The 19,356-nt window shown below is 35.7% G+C and overlaps 3 protein-coding genes across 3 annotated transcripts; 1 reads left to right on the top strand and 2 right to left on the bottom strand.

Moving 5' to 3' along the window:
• Positions 1-2,201: 2,201 nt before the first annotated feature.
• Positions 2,202-4,807, top strand: LOC117612134 (probable arabinosyltransferase ARAD2). Its single transcript, XM_034340880.1, has 3 exons — positions 2,202-2,891; positions 3,461-3,714; positions 4,133-4,807. The coding sequence occupies exons 1-3, from the start codon at positions 2,237-2,239 to the stop codon at positions 4,682-4,684; spliced, it is 1,461 nt and encodes a 486-aa protein (XP_034196771.1). The 5' UTR covers positions 2,202-2,236; the 3' UTR covers positions 4,685-4,807.
• Positions 4,808-5,178: 371 nt separating this feature from the next.
• LOC117638267 (protein DMP2-like) lies at positions 5,179-5,877 on the bottom strand. The gene has a single exon (XM_034373407.1). It carries the CDS (start codon positions 5,838-5,840, stop codon positions 5,193-5,195), a length of 648 nt encoding a protein of 215 aa, XP_034229298.1. The 5' UTR covers positions 5,841-5,877; the 3' UTR covers positions 5,179-5,192.
• Positions 5,878-6,652: 775 nt separating this feature from the next.
• On the bottom strand, positions 6,653-16,639 carry LOC117636789 (putative 1-phosphatidylinositol-3-phosphate 5-kinase FAB1D). The gene is made up of 13 exons (XM_034371457.1): positions 16,384-16,639; positions 15,033-15,266; positions 14,893-14,923; positions 14,094-14,798; positions 13,371-13,515; positions 12,958-13,296; positions 11,658-12,518; positions 11,023-11,354; positions 10,491-10,617; positions 10,186-10,341; positions 8,055-9,533; positions 7,710-7,976; positions 6,653-7,364 (listed from the first exon to the last, which is right to left on the bottom strand). The coding sequence occupies exons 2-13, from the start codon at positions 15,091-15,093 to the stop codon at positions 7,065-7,067; spliced, it is 4,803 nt and encodes a 1,600-aa protein (XP_034227348.1). The 5' UTR covers positions 15,094-15,266; positions 16,384-16,639; the 3' UTR covers positions 6,653-7,064.
• Positions 16,640-19,356: the final 2,717 nt, after the last annotated feature.

The raw sequence follows: 19,356 nt of genomic DNA, 5'->3' as shown, positions 1-19,356 counted from the left end.
TTAATTGTGCTTGCTATTCCAAATTGCCTATCATAATTTCTTGACCAAAGTTTTTCATTATACAGGCAGGCAATTGTTAATTTATTTTCTTAGTTTTTTTTTTCTTTGCTCTTTCTTTTAGAAATATTATTCTCTTATTTTTATGATTTTTTTTTATAAAAAATGTTGTTTTCATTGTAATCGTTTCATGAAGATGGATTACATGGCCCTAGAATTAGATGGCCATTTTGAAGGGGCTAGGCAATATAGATTAAATTCAGATTCATATTTGTGTGACAAAATCTACATGCTGCAACTAAGAGATCACAAGCCAAAGTCAGGCCAAGGATTTGAGTCATTAGATGATGCTCATGAGTTCTACAATAATTATGCCAAGGAAGCTAGTAGGAAGAGTAAAGAAACTAATGAAATCCTATAAAAAGAGTATGTGTGTTGTAAAGAAGGAGAGACCGCTAAAGGAGTTTGTTAGAAAAAAAAAAAAAAAAGAAGGCGTAGAGGTATTACTCGTGAGGGTTGTAAGGCAAAGCTTGCTGCGGTGAAGTCGAAATTGGGAACCTATGTAGTCAGCCTATTTTTAGAGGGTCACAACCACCCATTAACAAGTCCTAAAAGAGTACACTTGTTAAGGTCTCATCGTACAGTTTCAAATTCTCATAATGTACAACCCAATTATTTTCAATAGCAAAACATCAACAATTTAGCCTTCTTGAAATGAAAGTTGGGGGGATAAAAAATGTTGGATGTCTAGAGAAGGATATTTACAATAATGAAAGGAATTTGCATAATGGTTTGAAAGGACATGATGTAGATATGTTGTATGAGCACTTCAACTAGAGCACGAAAAGAATCCGTCCTTCACTTTTAAGATTGAGGCCTGATGAAGAAGATAGAATTACTCATTGTTTTTTAGCTGACACAAAATCTAGGAAGGCGTACACACTTTTTGGCGATGTGGTTGTGTTTGATAGTACTTATAACACTAATAGGTCTGGTATGATATTTGCACCATTTGTAGGGGTCAATAATCATGGTCAAAATGTTTGCTTGTTTATTCCTAAGTGATGAGACAACTAATTCTTTTCTTTGGCTATTTGAGCACTTTAAGAAAGCCACACCTGGAGGTTCCCCTAAAATGATTATTACTAATCAAGATTCAACAATGACAAAAGCCATTGTACAAGCTTTTCCAATATTGCAATTGGCACTTTTTCTTAATAATAAGGTATTATTTGCTTAAAGTATTTTTTCTTACTAGAGCATGTCAATTATAAAGAAAACATAGGTATCAAACAAACAGGGACAATTTGTTTCGAACAGAGAAAAATGACGGGAAAAAAAGAAGAAAGAAAAATTGAGAAAAAGCGAGAGAAGGAAACAAGAAAAAAGAAAAGAGAATGAAACAATTGTGAGAGAAAAGTTTGCGAGTGAGAATGAAAAAATGAAACAGAAGAGAGAGAGAGAAAGAAACAATTATGTCCATATTCACCCCAAAAGTGAGAAAGAACGGACAAAAAAACAAAAAAGAACGAATGAAAAGACAAAAGGGAGAAGAGGAATGCTATTCACAATCTCTCTAAAGCGATTCTCACGATACTTACTAGACACGTGTACACGCGTTCCCAATGTATCCACCCTTTTATTTTTTTTAATTCTTCTCTCTTTCGTTCTCTCGATTCCCAATGTATCCACCCTACGTGACCACGCCACTAATATAAGACCTACTAGTTAGTATTGGGGACTCTTAGCTCTGTTGGAGATGCAATATGGTATAATAATGCAGTTACTTTCTTTTTATACAAGAAATATTGAGGAAGTATGCATTCAAAACAATAATTCTTCTTTATCACTCGAACTACAAATTTCTCTCACGATACTCTAAAAACATAAAATTATAATATCAATAAATAAATACACCTTTAATGGTAGACTGTACTGTATAACGTTCGTGACCACCGACGGGGTAGCTTTCAGACAGAGAGGAAGCTTCGAAACAGTATGATAATAATAATAAAATATTCGTGGGTCCCTACAAATCATGTAATTAGTGGTTATGAAGCTGTCCTTTGGTGGAAATGCGCACATAAAAAATTAAAACTAATAATTAAATAGAAAACTAATACAATGAACAAAATAAAATCGGTTTTACCAAACTACCCTTTGCTCCATGTACGGTTAGTTCCCAACTGCAAAAGTAACCAAACCAGTCGGCCATTTTCGCAGCAGAGGAAACAAAGGCATGGCACTGAAGAGCACCGCTACAGCCACAGCTTCATCTTCATCCTCTTCACTGTGCTCTGTTCCTACTCTCTTCTTCGCCTTCACTCTCCTCTGCACTCTCTCTTTTTCTCTCTTCTTCCTCTTCAATCCTCTTTCTTCTCCTTCTTCCTCATCCTCGATTTACCAAAACGCCTTTCACTCTCCCCAAAATTCTATCCAAGTCTTCGTCGCAGACCTCCCCAGATCCCTCAACTATGGCCTCCTCGACAAGTACTGGGCTTCCGGCCCCGATTCCCGGCTGGGTAGCGATGCGGACCACGAAATCCTGAAGACCCAATTGCCCAAAAGCCTTGAATTTCTGCCATATCCTGAGAATCCATTGATCAAACAATACAGTGCCGAGTACTGGATTTTGGGGGACCTGATGACCCCGCAGGCTCAGAGAACTGGGTCGTTTGCCCAGAGGGTTTTCAGTGCTGCCGAAGCAGACGTCGTTTTCGTGCCCTTTTTTGCGACTTTGAGCGCTGAATTGCAGCTGGCTACGGCTAAAGGAGCGTTCAGGAAGAAGGCTGGGAATGGGGACTATGAGAGGCAGAGGCAAGTAGTTGACTTTGTGAAGAACACTGAGGCTTGGAAAAGATCAGGTGGAAGAGACCATGTGTTTGTGCTCACTGGTATGGTTGGTTTAAAAATTATTTTGGTTTTTGGTTGGGATTTGATATAGGATTGTGTTAATGGGTATTGAGTAATTTCTGGTATTGTTTGTTGGATTTAATGATCAGGTATTGGTTTTGATGTGATTGTTAATGTGGGATGCATGTTTCTTTTTTGTAGATGTAAATCATTTTGCAGTAACTTTGTTCTAGTATTTGCAATGAATATATCTGCATGATCCATTCCACCCTTGGAATTTAGAAAGTTTGATTCTTTTAAGTTGTAGGGATGGGCTTAATTTTTTTCAAAACTTATCTTCTTGGCTGTCATTTTATCAGTTTTAGGTAACTCAGAGTAAGATTAAAATGCTAATGTAAATGGTAAATGACTGGTTATGACATGTTATACCATATGATGTATTGTGTTCATATATTTGTTGCTATCATGTTACAGCGATATTTCGCTTTCCCTATTCCCAGAGGAGAAGATGGAGCAATTAAATGTTAAAAAGAAGTATGGTATATGCTATAGCAGCTTATGATTTAGTCTCTGGGTTGTCAGGTTGTGTAACTTGAAGCATTTTTGGCAGACCCAGTGGCAATGTGGCACGTTAGAGCAGAGATAGCCCCCGCGGTCCTCCTAGTTGTAGATTTTGGAGGGTGGTACAGGCTTGAATCCAAGTCATTGAATGGCAACTCGTCAGATGTGATTCATCACGCACAAGTTTCACTGCTCAAAGATGTCATTGTGCCCTACACCCATCTACTTCCTAGATTGCAACTGACAGAAAACAAGAAGCGGCAGACTCTACTTTATTTCAAAGGAGCTAAACATAGGCATCGGGTCAGTATGCAAGATTAGAATCTTATTTGTTGACTGGCAGATGCAATCTACTTTTGCATCTGAGATACTGTGAAATAATTTTCATTGACTTTGTTTTTTGACTGTAACTCATCAATTTGTGAATGGCACTTTCTTCCCTAGTTCGTCAGTGAACTAACACGGTTTAGCTGCAATTTATCTAAAAAATACCTTGTTATATATTGTCTTGTCTGTATCAGACCCTTGATGTTCCACCTGACATGCTTTCTGTATGCCCTAATAAATTTTTACATCTCATCTTAATCATCTTGTGGGTTGTCGTAAAGCTTAACAATCATTAGACATGCTTTATCTAATAGCATGATCACTCTATTTTTTTATAAACCAAACTTGTTACATGTTATAATCCTTGTAACATAATTGAGTTTTCTGATAACAGGGAGGCTTAGTTCGAGAAAAATTGTGGGACTTGTTGGTTAATGAACCGGATGTTATTATGGAAGAAGGATTCCCTAACGCTACTGGGAGGGAGCAGTCCATAAAAGGGATGAGAACATCAAAGTTTTGCTTGCACCCAGCTGGGGACACTCCCACTTCATGCCGGCTTTTTGATGCCATTCAAAGTCTTTGTATACCTGTTATTGTCAGTGACAACATAGAGCTTCCATTTGAAGGGATTGTAGATTATTCAGAATTTTCAGTTTTTGTGGCAGTTGATGATGCATTGAAACCAAACTGGGTTGTGAGCCATCTTAGAACCTTTCCTAAAGAGCAAAGAGATAGATTTCGTCGGAAAATGGCTCAGTTTCAGCCCTTGTTTGAGTATGACAATGGTCATCCTGGTGGCATCGGGCCAATTCCACCAGACGGTGCAGTGAACCACGTGTGGAAAAAGGTTTCCCAGAAGCTGCCCACGATTAAGGAAGCAATCATTCGTGAAAGGAGAAAACCTCCTGGTGTATCAGTTCCACCACGCTGTCACTGTACTTGACTTTACGGTCCTATATTAATTCATGATTGTATTTTTTGTGTAATAGCTTTTGTCACAAAATTTTATTTGTATTCATTGGTTCCATATTTATTCATACAAGTTATTCCCTCTCTTCCTGTTAAACTTCTTTCTCTTTCCTTTTTGGCCCAACTTTTTTGCTGATTAGTTGGTAGAATGCTGCCAGTTCTTACGTTTGTTTGAGAGCCCTTGTAGAACACCAACTACTAGTTTACAATGTGTCATTCTTGTGCATGACTTAATCATAATAGTCACTGCATCTTTCAATTCTGCAAAGGTATTAGTTTAGAGTGAACCATATCGTTAATAAAGCTAGGACTTGCTTATAGAGATGTGATCCAAGTTTCTTTTAAATATGTACATTCTTGGCGAAGCAGCTGTCCCTAGCAAATAAAAGACGCAATTTCTCATTGTATATGAATTATATAGCACAACAAATTCTTTCTTTTCTAAAAATTATTAGCTCACTTCAAAGGAAACACCGTCCCTCTCAATATCTAGAATACAAAGCATCCCTGAGCAGCAAGAAAGGATAACCAATCCCTCTTCTCTTAGAAGGAAACAACACAAACAAAACACTAACAACAAACCCAACAAGAAGAGGAAGGGTGTTGGTCAGCCTCCTAGGCATTGCTGGATAATAGCAACCCATAACACCATAATTTGAAGCTGCAAATGTCAGAAACGCTATTAACGAAAGCAACGCATGGAAGAGATCAGCCCATCTCAGCCTATAATCAGACGGCACACACGGCATCTTCCGGCCACCATTGAAAGCCCATATGCCCCTAAACGTGGCCACTCCATAGTACAACCTGCCAGTTGCTGTTTTGAAGCTATCAGTGAATGTAAAGAAGATGCACGATGCTGATAAAAGAGCAATGAAGAAACCCATCATCCAGCGGTCGAAAGCGGTGCAGAAGCCATCATTGGTAAGGAGAGGAGCAAAAATGGTGAAGGAAAGAATGGTGGCCGTGGGCAAAAGAACATTGAGGCGGGCTGTGCCACTTAGTATTGCATTCAAAGCATACATGCAATATTGGGATTGGTCAGTGTCTTCGTCTTTGAAGCACAAGTAATCATCATCGTCATGTTCACTGCTATCAATCAGGTCTTGGATGATGGGGTTGTTTTCCATTATTTCTCAAGGAGGCAATTGCTGAGTCAAGCCAAGTTTGGAAGAGGAAAGCAAGTTTATTAGAATGAAAAAGAGGGAGGATTCTTTGTTCAAGTGAAGGGAGGATTCTTTGTCCAGGTGAGCAGGACAAGCAATTCTATTTTTGTCCTAGTATTTCATTTCATGTGAGAAGGCTTCCTTTGTCAATGACAGTTTGGCTTTTTACCCTCCCTTTGTATGAGAGAAAATAACTTGGAATGTAGCTAATATGAGAAATTGACAATTCCCTTATTTGGCAATTTAAGCTCGGAATTTATTAAATGACATGTAGAAAAAATCATGAAAATTAGGACATCAAATTCCCGAGTTTAATTTCCAACAAAATAGGCTATTTCACAATTTTAATAATGCCATTTACAAAGTTCAACATATATAAATCAAAACACTGAAATATTTCAATAGCCAGAAATGAAATGATGGAAATCTAAATTTCGTCATTTTAAAATTTTATATAATTTTTAATTCCTTCATTCAAACAAAGGGTCAGTGAAATACCACATTTTCTTTTCTCACCCAACAAAAATATATCCATAATCACGGAGTTCTAGGTTTGGAGATTGAGAATGTTACAATTTCTAATTTCCAATTTTAAGTGGTTCTACAACTCTTGGGGTTTCGAACATGAGAAAATTATCACAATTTCGAGATTGAAAACTCAGATTGCAAACTCAGTTCGATGCTGGTTTGCCCAACGTCTCAAGGTGTGCGCAGTGGCTAAGATTGATTGTTGAACGTGTGGGAAGAGTTGCAAAGTCAATTGCTGAGAATAAAACTGAAAAGACTAGGCATTGCATAAGATTTCATATAGCTTGTATTTATATGTGTACTTCCAGCACTAACATCCAGGACCAACATTTACACGTACAAGAAAGAATGCCATCCACAATAACGGCAACTTTTCGTTGATTCCGAAAGTTTTCGACCACCAAAACTCTATACTTCCTTAATAGGCTCTACAAAAGAATTTTACTTCTAGCTGCACATTGTGACCATTAGACCTGAAACTATCCCCAGAAATTTGCTAAAAATTGCAGAATAACAGGGCAGAACTGAGACGATGAATTATTTACAGTATTTAAACCTGTCAAAAGAAGCAACACTGACATTTGTAAAACAAAAGATGATGATACCGGTAAAAAGGACTTAGGAAGAAGAACTGTTTAGCCCGCCTTTCCTTCCAGTTTTTTATTCAGAAGAATCGTCCCTGACAGCACATTGATGACAAGGGTCAGAGGATTCTGGTGAGCACCAATGATCTGGGATGCTCAAGAAGTGTTTAGACATGAATTTTCTGAATCTCCTCTTGTACTCTTTTGGAGAGATGACAGTTGGCAAGACATTCTTTGGTACAAGTGAGGACTTCACCCATGTCTCTAGTTGCTTGTCCCAAGTATACTGTCTGAGATAATCAATAATGCCACATACAAGCTCCCGGCGTTCAGCATCCACTCCCACAAGCAATGAATAATCCATAACATTGATTGACTGCAAATACAAGAACAACAACATATCAGCTCATAGATATTTGGCGGATATTAGACTATAACTGCAGCCAATATATATATATATAGAAACGCCTTTTTCATCATAAATTTGATGAACAGACAATAAAATAAAACCGAGAATGGAAGACTAAAAAGAGAAGAATTAAAAGTATCATAGAACAGAAGATAACACTTCTAGAGAACTAAGGATCAGCAATGTCCTCTTGCCTTCTGTTAATAAAGGAATCTCAAACGATCAATCACAAACTATATGCATATGCCTGAACCTGACTAAGACATGTTTCCAGAACTTTAATCATAATGCAGAAAATATGTACAAACTCACATTGAGGAAAGTTGTGTCATTCCACACAGCCCGTTCCAATATACGCTTTGCATTGTTGCTAACATACAGTGGAGATGAGGTCATATCATTGACAAAGTTCTGATCCAAAAGAACATCTCCTGAACCATCTGCAGCAGAATTGAATCGAGCATGTAGAGCACCTTTAAGATCATACTGACGAACGATGTTCCGACCAAAGGTAAGATTTTCCATGACCATCAGATCATGCCTCATCTCTTTCCCACTTTTTGTCTGTTTCAGAACCACCTGCAAAAAATTAAACAAATTGAGTATAAAGAATTAAACAAGCCCATTGATGACAAGGAATACTCAAATGCAACAAACCTGATAAATCCCAAGAACTTTTGCAAGGCAAGTTTGATTTCCGTTATCAAATGACTCATTTACGTACTTGAAATAATCCTCAGCAAACTTTATAAATGACTCAAATTCTGTCTTCTTGATTTCTTTAATAATCAACCTGTCATCCAGTGTTTTAGCAAAAAAGGATTTGCTCTTCCCACCTTTAGCATCCCAGTTTCTACAACGGCTAAGGGAAGCAATATAATCAACTTCAGATTGGCAGCATCGATTCCTGAGATCACGAAATTGATTGGCATATGGACATATTACAGTATATTTATCCTTGCCAAGTGATTTTGAACCTCCTAGAGGGACTACTGGGTTCACAGTTCCTGGTGGAACCAGAGAATCCAACAAATTCAACCCATCAAAACTGGAGAAGCGTGACTCATCCAAAGAAATGCTTGCATTAGAATGGACTGAATCAGAATCTGAAGAACCATTTGAAGACCAATGCGCCGAAGAAATAATGGGAATTCGAGTAAAACTCTGTAAATTCTCAAATTTTCTAGCAGCAATTCCACTCTCTCCCTTGCTAACGTCAGCAAGAACCTCTGTTTGAAGAGGTAGATCTTTCAATAACGCCAGTGCACAAGCAATCATACTGGACAGTTCTCCTTCATAATCTGACACAATATGATTATCAGTTCCTAGAGGAATGTGCAGCATTTGCCCTTCCTCTTTGATCAGTTGATGTGCTGTGGGTAAGTACTCTGCAGTATAACTACTAAGTGATTCAAACTTTGGCAAGTAAACTCTATGTAGATCCTTCATGCCTATTTGTCGAATTTCAGAGAAAGGTACCCAAAACCAGTCATTTGAATTTTCCAAGTTGGATGATAGTGAATGGTGAGAAGTACCCTTCACTAATAGATTTGAATCGACAATAGAGCTACAATCCCCATTTTCTGTCGAAATCGGAAAAGTTCTATCCACTTCTAGCTGATTATTCTCAGAATGACCCTTGGTGGAGCCATTGGTGCTCAGATTGGACCCCTGGCTAGACAATCTTTTTGTGCTTGAACCACCCACATTTGGTGTTTCAAAATCCTCAGCCATATTAGACACATCAAATGGATCAGCTCCTTTAGATTCTTGAACAGGACCTCCAACTAGAATGTCTTTGCTTGGAGATGCATCTGCTTCTGAAGCTGTATCTAACTTAACTTTTAAACTGGCACCACCATCAAAGCATTTCTCACCTTTTTCCACAATTCTTTTGGTCCCCCCAATTCCACCACTAGCAATGCCATCAATATCTGAATTCACCTTTTCTTGCAGTACCTTCTCAGAAGCTCCAGAATGTATCATCAACGAATCTGGTGACAGTAACGAATGCAAGCGCCGATCCCAAATGCATGATTCAAGGATTAGTTCCCAAAGTACTCGGTTCAAGCTAAGGAGTTTGTAGGCGGCCTGGTCTGAGTTCCCATTCTTGCTAACAGCATTCTGAATGCTTACCTGTTTTTATAATTATGATTCGGTCAAAAAGGATAAAAAACAAATTTCCTAATATTGAATACGATACAATTAATAAGCAAAATTCATTCTCCTGAAAAGTAGGACATTGAAAGTAAAATCAAAGTCTAGGAGAAGAATGCCATGCTAGACAAATAGAAACATTTGAAAAGTCTATTAACTAAACATTTTTAAACAGTCTCATTTAAGTTCCCATCCTTGCTACCAGTATTATTGAATGTTTCAAAAGAAAAAAATCTTTAAAATTCAGTTTTAAACAATGAAACAAATGAAATTGATGCATCTGAAAAGTACAAAAGATTTGGAAAGGCAAACAAAAGTCTGCAACAAGAATGTCAAACTACACAAAACTATACTTTACAACAAAAAATAGTCCCTCAAATTGAGAAGATTTAAACCAAATAGCAGAGCTTAAACAAAGTAGGCAATTATTATGAAGCGATAAAATCTTTTCTCAGCTCATAAAGGCATTGTGGTTCAGTTCATAACAAGCATTGCATTACAAAAAGTTGGCAAGTATTGGAAATATATTGTAACAAATGCATTCACATTCAAGTGAAAACAACCAATCAATCCTTTCTGCAAAACATGCCATAAATTAACCCGCCCAAAAATATGTTCAGAGAAAAGTGACCTCAAATTCAGAACATTCTTGCTTTAGCATGTCTTCGATGTCAGAGAATTCTTTAAATGAGCCTCGAAGTTTCAAAGTCAAGCCATCAAATTGAGATCTAATCTTCTTTAGAGTGTTGGCAACCTCTGTGAACAATAGCATCACTTTCATGTACACCTAGATTGAAAAAAAAACAGGGTCACATCCAGTGCAAGGATATAGGAAAGGGGAGGCAACAAACGCTAATGTATCTTCTACTAGGCAAAAGAAATATCAATGCATCATGAGAAATCAAAGAAGCAAGCAAAATCTGAAAAGAAACTTACATTCTGAGTTTCTTTCATAAGCCACCCTTGTCTAATTGAATTGCTGAACGGAAGCTTCAGAGGTGGCACAGACACAGTATAAGTTGTGACCAGGGAATATTTGAACATAGCAACCATAGGGCCTAACCTGCAGAGTGCCCAAAACAGCATAATAAGGACATTTAAAAAAAAGTGTATAGCTTCTTCTTTCCAGAGTCGATAAAATAGAAGATACACTGAAATAGACTAATAGCTTCAAGCTACAATAATGTGTAATCCTTTCCCATGATCATTATTTTTGGACAAAAAAAAAATTAAACAAGAAAAAAGGATAAATATTGATCATTCTAATGCCATGTCAAAATGCATCAAAATCTAGGAAATGGTTTCCCATGCCCAAGATTGCTGCAAAACCTACCTCCTCCCATATGCATACTATCCAAGTAGTCCTATGGAAATCCTTTTATGAACTAGAAGATTGGAAAATACACTACTTGAATAAGCAAAGCCTGATATATGCCAAAAGTACCACTAGATGAGAGCTGAAAAATACCCAAAAAAGTAGAGAAAGTCCCTTTGCAACGAATGGCTGCAACTAGAAAACATATTAGACAAAGAGGGGTTTGAAAAAATGAGCTCCAGGAAATTTCCAAACGACAGACCACGTGCAGCAGTGGAAATCAACACTCTTTTTGTACACTTTGAGACTCCATTCCTGGATTTACATTTACCACATCGACTCCACATCCAAAGTTTCCCTTCTGCTTCACCAGGCAAACGCTCTTCTTCAGGGAGCCGTTTAACTCGAATAGTAAGCTGCTTGTTATGATGTGCATAATAGTAGAAGTGAGCGTCTGGCAGGTCACCACAATTGCACTGGCTTCTCTGAAGTGCACAAGTTTTATTCAGTTCCAACTTCAAGAAAATGCAATTTAAAAAAAAATAATAGTTTGGAAAAAAAAAAAAAAAAATTCAAATCCCTTCATGTAACAGAACTGAAAGTCAATAATTCAATGTCTGAAAATATTAGATGTATTCAATAAACAAGACCCAACAGAGGGCTGACACCAAAACATTCCTGAAAACAAATATATTAATCCCGATTGAACCTGACCCATTAAGGACATACCATACTAAGTGATAGGAGAATGAACAATATAATGCCCTAAAAATAGAGTTAGGAGAAACCTGAGTGAGTAAATTATCTTGTAGAAACTTTCCAATGGGAACATCAAAATTCTTGTAGAACATGATATGAGAAAAATGTCTCTGCTCACAAACAGTCCCTCTTAAAGCATTCTGGCTAGACATCAAAACCAAAATACTCTGAGAATCCAACACTGTGCTGATGTCCTTCTTACTTTGCATTTGATCTTCACTATTTCCACCATCTTCTTTCATCTCTGGAGAAGCTTCTGTGCATGTAAATGAAGTGTGGGTTTGTCCATCGAGTGACCTCTCTTCATCTGAACTACCTTTATCTTCAACATCACAAAGATCAATTGCCTCTGGAGATGTTGAAACAGAAACAGATCTTGTGATATCGCCATTCGATTCTCTTGCATTGAATCCAAAGTATGAAGAGAGGGACTGATAAGAAGATGCCAGAGGGAAACTCCCCCCTACAACTTTGCTTAGTGATGCTGAAAGGGACGAGAAGCCAGAAAATATGGCAGGATTGTATGGTTCATGAACTTCACATGTGCCTTCACATTCCAAGTTAAAATTGTGGGAATATCCTTTATGGAATCCATTGGAAATGAGAATATCAACTGCATCTGACCCAGTTTCAGCACTAGAGTCCCTGTGCTGAGAAACACATGAAGTAACAGGTCCTAAATTAAGGGAAATTTTATCAGTGGGCAACCCATTTGCTACTTCAGTGGACAAGACATTTGCTGCACTGGAAAATGGAAGTGTAGAGAACATTGCTCTCTGGTCAACAAGAAAAGCAGTCTCAAGTTTTAAATGATACGCCAGAATAACGGCACACTGCACTACGCACTTGATCTTCTTCAATTCATCACTCTGTGCTCCTTTCAGCAAAATCTGTAGTCATTCAAGTAGAATTCATTATTTCACACAAGATGCTAAGCAACCTATAAAAGTTTTCATTTATTAAAGCATTGGCCAAATCCTTCTCAAAAAAAAAAATTGAAGCATTTACCAAATTAAAGATACACACACACAATCTATAGCGTCAGATAATAAAGCAAGTCCATGAAGCCCAGATGAAAAATGAATGGTCTTTGCACATTCGAATTTCCAACCCAACAAAATTGATTGCAGAATAACCATAGGAATAGCATAAGTAACAGGGCTCTGAAAAATCTACATTAAAGAAGGCACATAAACTACATTTAAACAGAATATGAGATGAGATCATTATTATTTTAAAAAGAAGCTGCTCCTCCTTCGAACAATAGATTACTACAAGACAACCCAACCAAAGAATAACAGTCTAAGATGGGGAGGATAATTAACTAACCGTACAGCCCAGGCGTGTAGGACAGCCCTCAATAAACATCAATGTTTTGCTCGGCACCTTTCCTCCACCAAAACCAGCATGTTCCTCTGTAAATTTTTCAATGTGAAAAGAGTCGCACTGTTTTAGCTTTTTGCTTGTCATTGTATCTGATGATAAAATTGGTGATCCAGTACAACGAGCAACTCTTTCTAGGCGATGGAGCTTCATGTCAAACACCAGTGTCATTCCTTTTGCAAGAATAGACTCCTGAATATCACGAGAAACAGTTTTTTCCACTAAAACCACATTTGGATGGCACAAATCTAACATTTCGATGACAAACTTCAGATAGCCTTGTTCCTGTTTACAAGAAAATTGTGAGAACACGTAACTTTAATCTCTTGATATAAGGGCATACATTATGATCATGTTACCTGTTCCATTGAATCAAACGATGACAATCCACTTGAAGACTGACCAAGTACACCCTTGATTAGCAACAACCTTGGATTCTTGTACTTGGTCGGCATATGCTTGTGTGCAGCATGCTTTTTGAAGACCAAACCTTTTACTAGTTGACTGCAATGGCATACATTGATTCAGGTTTCCAACTTCCAAGATGAGAAAAGTAAATGATTTTCTCAGAATCTGCTAACTAGAATCATTATTGAGGTGATTAGCTCTGTTGAATTGAATCTGGCAAGTCTTATAAATTGGTATAATAAAGAAAATATAACTTTTATGTGGCGTTTCCATGAAACCAGGCAAGCATTAGCTTTATGTGCATCTAATGAGTTAAAAGAACAAAATCTAAATTATTTTTTAGGAAAATATCTATAATGGGAAGGTGAAATAAAAGATTATAAGTTATTGATGACAATTCAAATAGCTGAATCCTCATGCAACCTTGAGGAGAAAAAGCTTGTGTTCCATTTGCAAAAACTTGCAACAACTATTCTCTGAAGAAACAAATCCAAACATGCTCTCAACATAAATAAGATATCAAGAAAAGTGTGTCAGAGTATTTTATTTATTTATTTTTGGAATCATCAAACATCAAATACCTATATTCAAAATATATAAATAAATAAGTACAAGATGAAGAGAAAATTTTAAAAAATAAAAATAAAGGGAAATCAGTGGCTTAATATTGTCACCTTTGGCTGCGAACACCGGTTGCAATGCACTTTACTTTCACGTAGCCATCTGGATCCATTGCTTTACCAACAACAGCATCAGGTTTCAAAAATGAAGCAGCTTCCCATGACAAAGAAGCAATAACGTCGACCCAACTTTCACCATCCTCCCCAGAAGAGGCCAGACCAACAGATTTAAGTAGCTGACAGACAAGGGCCTTAAACTTTCCATTAATTACTGCTTCCGTTGCTCTTTGTTTTTCCTCTTTAAACCTATAGCTTCCACTTCCTTCATCTCTAGAATTACTCAAAGAACTTGGTTTGCCCCATTTCATGCCATCACCACACTCCTCATCGTCATCGTCATTGAAAGCCACGCTACCCTCCATGTCATCCTCTGGATCATTAGGCTCAGGGGGTTCCCATATCTGGGCATCCGTCTCATCTTCTAAAGAATCTGAATTCTCAATTCCCTCACTAAATGAACTAGAGTTTGTAGCAACATTATCTTTTGCTTCTTGGTCATTACTCGTCTCTATAATCTCAACATCTCTTACTGTATACCCATCACTACAACTACTACTTTCCTTCAGGTTGTTTTCCATCACTTTTTGGGATCTATCAAGTCCATTTACTTGATGTTCAAAGCTTGAGTTTTGCAATCGCCCATTAGGTCGACAACTGAGATTCTCTTGGCAAACACTGGTATTTTCTTCTTGATTAGCCCTAACAGAAATTAAAGTAAAATGCAAAACATCAAGCAAAGTACCTAGAAAAAATTACTGTAAACAGAAACAGATTTAAAAAGAAGGGTACATACCTATATGAGCTAACATCAACAGAAAACTCACCTAAAAGAGCAGAAGAAAAAACATATTATCAATACATAAGCATAGACTAAAATTTTGTTGATTCAAGATGGCAAACATGTATCATAGAAAAAAAAGATGGGACACTTACTGCAGCTGGAGACACAACTGTCACTACTTGACAAGGAAGTCGTTGGACTGATCATTGTCATTGTATATAAAATCCCACTACCCTGCTTGATAGATTCTCACTCCTGTTTCTCCTCACAAAATTTGCAAGACTTAACGGGGCCTCCAGTGTCTAATTGTAATGATTTCAAATCCTCCTGCTTTTTTTTTTCTGCCCTTGGATTGTGTCAATTCTGCAACACAGTAGTGACACATACTACACATCCGGTTCCAAAAGACAAAACCCACAAAAGAGTTGTAATTTAGTTACCGATTTGGTTCAAACAAAATTAAGAAGCAAAATAAAATCAATGTACAAGGAAAAACAGGAAAACCAACCATCATCTTCGCTTGTTTGTAAACCTATTTTTAAATTAATCCCATACTGCCTCAACCAGCCCCAGAGTCTAAATACTTTTGAATATTAAAAATTAAGAGGCCAGGGTTCCTTTTTGGTTATCTAATATTTATCAAAAGAATTACTCAATACAGTTATTATTAACTACCTTTCTAAAAATCCAAACCAATCTCACTCAAACTGAATTAAATATTAAAATATATGGATCTATAAGAGACTCGACTGATAATTAGACTCCTAAGACAACAAAACAAGGTAGAGAACATAATAATTTGTCCAAAATAAGTTTAGATAGCAAGCAAACCAAGTCCCAAATACGCATGCGCATGCACACTCAGAAAGAAAAACTTGTAAAGGTGACCGTATCTCAAAAAAAGTTTCACGATGTAGAATCAAGAATAAAACTCGGTTATCAAATAACCCACATGCTACCAAAACCAAGGTCTAAGACAAGACATTCAAGCAAAATTTAAAACACAAATATCCCAAAAATAAAATATATGCAAAACGGAAAATGTACAATTTTTCATAATTTTTTTTTACCTTTAACCGAAACTGAAAACTGGGTTTTGTTCTATACAATTTACATATAGAAGAAAACCAAGAAACAGTAACAGGTGAAGATGAATACCCATTTCTTGAATTCTAGCCTTTACCAAGAGAAACACCTCAAATTGATTATCAACGAATCACAGGAAAGTTGATCAAAATTCAAGAAGTCCCATACGAGAGAAAAACACACAACCCCACAAAGTATTTAAAATGAAAAAAGTGATCCACTAATTCGGATAAATTCATCAATCAAAATCCCAAGTTATCACAATAAATTCTTGAAGATATTTGCCAACTGGACCAAGATCACACATGGAAAGTAAAGAAACAAAATTTAAAAAAAACCTGCCATTTTCAGCACTCAAACAAACACAGAGAAGAAACAAAGAATAACAAATGGTAGGGAAAGAAATTGATAACTTACTGTTAAAGCAATCCAAAGGAACAAAGATGGCTGTCTGTGACCTCCAAATAAATCCCAAGCATACTGAAAAATTTGCAGTATAATATTTTGCGTGTATTTGAAAACTAAAATTTGAAGGTTTATGAAGAAAGCAAAGAACTTTACAAGTAAGTGAAGAAGTTGGTGGTGTCTGAGAGAGTCCACCGAAAGTCTCAGACACAAGAGGCGTAAGATTTGGAGAGGGAAAAGGGGGAGGCTGTCAAAGAATGAAGCTGAAAGAAAGAAAAAGAAACAATTGAATTTACAAGAAAGCTATTTATTAAAGTGGGGCCCATCTAACAGTACTTCTCTAGCTGTAAAAACAATATTTGATTCTTTCCTCAAGTTTTTATTACAAAGGATACTGCATATGTATTTATTTATTCCTTTAAGATTTTGCAGTCATAACCCTATAAATTGCAAATATTTGTAGATTTTAATGTGTACTATTGTATTATTCATTTGAGTGTCTTGTACTTTTTTTTTTTTTGCTTTCTGATCCTTGTGGTCATTCAATTTGCATTTATTCATTTTTTTTTAAAGCACTCTTATTATGGTAGATCTATGATTTTTCATAATTAAAAAAAAAGCAGGTAGATCTATGATAGGTAACATCTCACTTATAAACCACATGTAAAAATTCTGTCTTTGTTTATAGGCTACATTCATGCACTAACTGTACTTTAAGAGGTGTAATAAAATGATGTGATCTGTATTTATTGGAATAAAATTAATACAAAGTGATCACAACATTGAATAATTATCATTAATAGCAATTTAAGACAGTAAATATTGCCACTTTAATCATTCTAGGTGAATAAATTACATGTCTCCTTAATTAGAAAAATCTCCTTTTGTTGTTAGGTGGTATTATTATGTGACTAAACAGTCCAATTAAAATATGACAAGTGTTTCAGAAAAAAAACACAAGATAAAATTTGAGTACATGTTATCTTGTAACTGGATTGTCGTGTCATTTAATACTAGCACATGAAAATAAACCAAAATAAGCAGTGCATAACTGAATTTCCTAATAAAACCTAGAACTTTTATTTGTAAGTATAGCCGGAATAGATGAAAATATTACAAAGGACTTGTAACTCAAGTGGTTAAGAGTATTTACCCACCTGAGATCCTAGTTCGATTCTCATTTCCCCTAATATCCTCTATGACGGACTTGTTTGGTTCACATAATGTGGTTTTAGGAAATGAAACTCTCACACCTGTTCGTGAGAGGTAGAAATGAATGATTTTTTTTATTTAAGTGTTTGTGCTGGAAATGATAACCAAGAAAGGCCTTCCATATACATTTTCATGTATTGTTTGTATAGTAATAGGAACAAAGTTGTATTAGTTTCTCAATAATACCCTTGTTAAATAAACAAGTGCCAAGGACTTTAAAGATAGAAATAGTAATTTCTTTAAAAAAAAAAAAAAAAAAAAGAGATTCACTAGTATATCCAATATAGGGGTCAAATTATAAACAAATAAATAAAAAAATTCTATGTGAAATGGATTTTAGAAACACACCAAAGTTCATTTATAACATAACAAAGAAGTTTTTAACTTCTTATAAATTACAAAACTGTCATTAATTTTTTAAAACAAACCCAACCCCAAAACTTTATTAAAAAAAGAAGAGATATTTAGTCATATACTCATTCTTAAAACTAATATAGATACACCCGACACCATTTAATTTCTATGAACAAACCCAAAAAACCCAAAAAAATGACAGCTGACCCAATTGAATTTTATTTTGATTATTAAATTACTTTGATGCCCTATTGAGTGTTTTGGGCTTTTTTTATGAGGTTTTGGGGTTGGGTTTGTTTTAAGAAATCAATGGCAGTTCTGTAATTTAAAAGAAGTTAAAAGCCTTTTTTTTATGTTGTAAATGAGCTTTGGATGTATTTATAAAGCCCATTTCATATAGGGTTTTTATAATAATTTGGGCTCCTATATTAGGTATAATAGTGAATCTCCCTAAAAAATAAAAATAAAAATCCTAAACACTCAATAGGACATCAAAATAATGTAATAATCAAAATTAAATTCAATAGGGTCAACTGTAATTTTTTTGAGGTTTTTTTTTTTGGTTTTGTTTATAAAAATTAAATGGTGTAAGGTTTATCTATATCATTAGTGTTAAGAATGGATATATGACTAAATATCTCTATAAAAAAATTGATGGAGTTAGTTTCGCCATAAAACAATGCAATGAATGTTTTCTTATGAAAACATGGGAAATCCATACCAGAGAGGTGCTATGGGTTTCATTTTCCCCTTACCATACTTTTATTGAAAATGAAAATTAGAATTATTATGATTTCGAACTTTTCATGCGTTTATTAAAATATAGGTATTTAAATTATTCGTATTTTTGGTTTCCTCTACATTTAGTAACACATAAAAATCTAAAAGTATGCATGTTCTACGTTACAATTTGTAATTCAATATTTTTAAAATCATGCATTAGATTTATTATTAGGAGTAGTCGTCAATCCTATTCTCATTCATTCTTTCTACTATTGGTGATGTTGTCCATTTTAAATAAGTTATAAGAAATATTGCATTCCAAAAAATACAATTACAAAATATGAGAATGAAATTTTACAGTCCAATAACCAAACCTGCCCTATGGTAGTATAAAAACAATTATTTATAAAAAAAAAACACTACTTTTTGGAAATAAAGAAGGGAAATGGCTCTAAATGCCACCATTTTTATAATTTTAACTGAAAATACCACCTCTTCTCAAAAATTTTGCAACTATCACCTATAAATATATATTTATTGTCCACTTATTACACACATATCACTTTTGCTAAAATTTTGTTCACTCTTTGTCGCTCAGCTCTCTCTGTCTCTATTGCTCAGGTCTCACTCTCTGTTCGATCAGCTCTCACACTTTCTTCTCTCTTTTACTGTCGCGGGAAGCTCTAGGGGCTCTCT

This window comes from Prunus dulcis, chromosome 8, assembly GCF_902201215.1.
Source record: "Prunus dulcis chromosome 8, ALMONDv2, whole genome shotgun sequence".
Taxonomy (NCBI): domain Eukaryota; kingdom Viridiplantae; phylum Streptophyta; class Magnoliopsida; order Rosales; family Rosaceae; genus Prunus; species Prunus dulcis.
The sequence above is the reverse complement of the archived record's forward strand: the minus strand, read 5'-3'. Positions and strand labels throughout refer to the sequence as shown.